This window comes from Micropterus dolomieu, linkage group LG17, assembly GCF_021292245.1.
Source record: "Micropterus dolomieu isolate WLL.071019.BEF.003 ecotype Adirondacks linkage group LG17, ASM2129224v1, whole genome shotgun sequence".
NCBI lineage: Eukaryota > Metazoa > Chordata > Actinopteri > Centrarchiformes > Centrarchidae > Micropterus > Micropterus dolomieu.
This window is the reverse complement of record NC_060166.1, coordinates 13,035,335-13,037,964: the sequence shown is the minus strand read 5'-3', so window position 1 is coordinate 13,037,964 and position 2,630 is coordinate 13,035,335. Positions and strand designations below refer to the sequence as shown.

Genomic DNA, 2,630 nt, shown 5'->3' with positions numbered 1-2,630 from the left:
GGGGGGGGGGGGGGGGGGGGGGGGGGGGGGGGGGGGGTGGGGGGGGGGGGGGGGGGGGGGGGGGGTATCAGGCTGTTAGCCGGAGCCTCAGGGTGATCTCATCGAGCTCAGGTGAGGGGGATTACTCATCAGTGACTCTTTTTATCAGACATGTCGTAGCATTTAGGCCGGGGGTTGCAGCGGCACAGAAGGGTTTACAGAGAAATTCAGCCGCTGGAGCTGTGATGCTCCAGCACATAAAAAAAACACCTTGACGGTCTTAAGTGGTGACGATGTCTAATGCTCATTTGGCACTGAGGTACAGTTGACAAAATGATTTACCTTTTGTCTTGTTCTTGTTCTGGTCTGACAGATGGTCTGTTCTGGTCCTGGTGATCAGCTCTACGTTGGATGCTGCGTACACCTGAAAGAGGAAGAGACGTTTGACTCTTGTGTTCTTTTGACAGTGGCTTTACTTCCTGATTGAACGTATTGAGGTGGTAACCATTCCCTCTGCCACAAACTGAGTTTTTTCATTTTGTTTGCCAAAAGACAAAAAATGTTTTTGTCACTGAGCCAAAACAAAACCATAACACTATCAAACCATGAATTAGTGTTAGTAGTCTGCAGTATATAGGTCAACGTCTTCAAGCTACAGTCCAGAGCACAATACTGGAATTCCTCACTAGTGACCACAAAAAGAAAGTGCCGATTAAAAATTGAGTAGGCTGCTGAATTTAAGTTTACTATGGGCTAAAAAGCCAGGAAGAGCGCAACACAACAGGAGTTGCCTGTTAATGTTTGTAACTCTAGATCAATGATGCAGAAAATAGATGCTTTTCGGGCAGCAGTATTTTACTGTAGAGCCTGTCTGAAGTGCTTTTAAACCACTAGTGACAGATGGTCCTGGGTGTCTGACACTTGTCTCCCATCGATCCCTCCAGGGGGGCAAGAAAACAAATGGGGTCAAGGTAATACATGTGTCTGCATGAAACATAGACTGCTTTTTTTTTTAACTTAATTTGATAAGCCATCTGGCCTTTTTATGTGCAGATGAATTTTTGCTCATCTGAGAGTAAGGAATTCATGCGTAACTGTCTTTTTTAAATAAATACCATAAATCTTAAAATGAGGAATCTGACTGTCATTATTTAAAAATGTAGAAGGTTATGTCCTCAAAAGTCAAGTGCAAAGGTTTTAAAATCACTTTTGGAGTGATTCGTTGTGGAAATTAGTGGACTATCAGGTATTATCAAATTGAGCTCTGACAGCTGTGGTTGCAGCTGTGGCCGTCTGAGCAGCCCGTGTCCTACCTTGGCTTCATATCCATTCACCGTCTCCGTCTTCTCACTCCTCCAGCCCAATATACCCGTCTTATTCCTGCAACAAAGATTCAACACATCCCATATCAGTTCCCTGTGGTCTCGACTTCGAGTCAACATACAGTTGCAATCGTGGTTGGTGTAGATTATTCGCCTGTCACAAGCGATCTGCAGATATAGTACCTAAGAGAAAAATCATGAATGCAGTACATTGGAGACTTAAATAAACCATCTCCCCTTAGATTGAAAGTCATAGGGTCTGTTTTTTCTCTATGATATGCAGCCTGAAAACATTGCAGCCATTGTCCTTGTTTGTTGGCAGTGAAGATCAACAGTTCAGTGTGCAATTAGGAAGTCTGCCCAGAAGTTAGTGAGGCATATCGCATCTTCAAGATGTATTCACATCACTGAACTCATTCTGGACTAAACCACAGAAAGTGAGTTTTCAGGGGTGACTTTCCTATGATTATGTTTGGAAGAGAGGGTGGGGCTGGAGAGGGATAGGCATTTCTACCTGACAGGTTGTCATGGTAGCGACTTGTCAATCACAAGGTAGGTTCAACAGGTAGGAGATCATAAACTCATTGGGAAGGTGTTTACTGAGGAAATAGTTCAAGTGAGAAATAGGGTCATTTTCTCATAGACTTTTTTCCAAACTTCTTTTTTGCACCAATGAGTCCAGTGGGAGAGTCAGTCTGTTGGTGAGTCCACCACTTTGGTCCTAACTCTCTCAACAACAATTACATTTTGTACAGGAATTCATGTTTCCCTTCTAGATGAATTGCATCAATGTTAGCATGCTAACAGGCTAAACTAAGATGATGAAGATGGGGAAAATGACCTGCTCGTCTTGGTCTCCAACAAAGTTATGTCTGTCTGAATTTGAAAGTTATATCATAGCTCAATTACTGGGGGTTCAGTAAACCTTGTACTCCCAGCCCTAAAACAGCAAAACTGCAGTGCTGTAGTTTTTGTGCATGGCTGCGTAAAGACGTATTAACTCCAGGGGTGGATGACCGGTCTGTGGTGCTTGACAAAGTGGTTTGCTCTGATGCATCATAAATAGATTATTGGCATCATGTAGACAGGAGTGCTGACCAAGGAAAAAACACAGAGGTGACACTGAGGTTCAAGTCTGACAAGGAGATGATTACCCCACCCCCACCCACCCCCTCTCCCTGCTCACTTCCCACTGTTGTCCACCTCTCTGTCTTCTTGCTTTTTAGCTGTTAACATTCACTTCCTGTCTGCATGGTCTCTTTCCATGATTCACCTATTGATCACGGTGTCTATTTTTCTTATTTTTCCTCCAACACTATCAACTTCCCC

The 2,630-nt window shown here is 43.8% G+C and overlaps 1 protein-coding gene across 3 annotated transcripts in view; it reads right to left on the bottom strand.

The window, feature by feature from the left end:
- ankrd13b (ankyrin repeat domain 13B) overlaps nucleotides 1-2,630 on the bottom strand; it is a 66,797-nt gene that overhangs the window by 30,341 nt on the left and 33,826 nt on the right. For all 3 annotated transcript variants that reach the window (XM_046074010.1, XM_046074011.1, XM_046074009.1), the window contains 2 exons: nucleotides 1,293-1,359; nucleotides 322-403 (listed from right to left, as the gene is read on the bottom strand). In XM_046074010.1, the coding sequence (XP_045929966.1) occupies nucleotides 322-403; nucleotides 1,293-1,359 (149 nt within the window). The remainder of the gene's footprint in view (nucleotides 1-321; nucleotides 404-1,292; nucleotides 1,360-2,630) is intronic.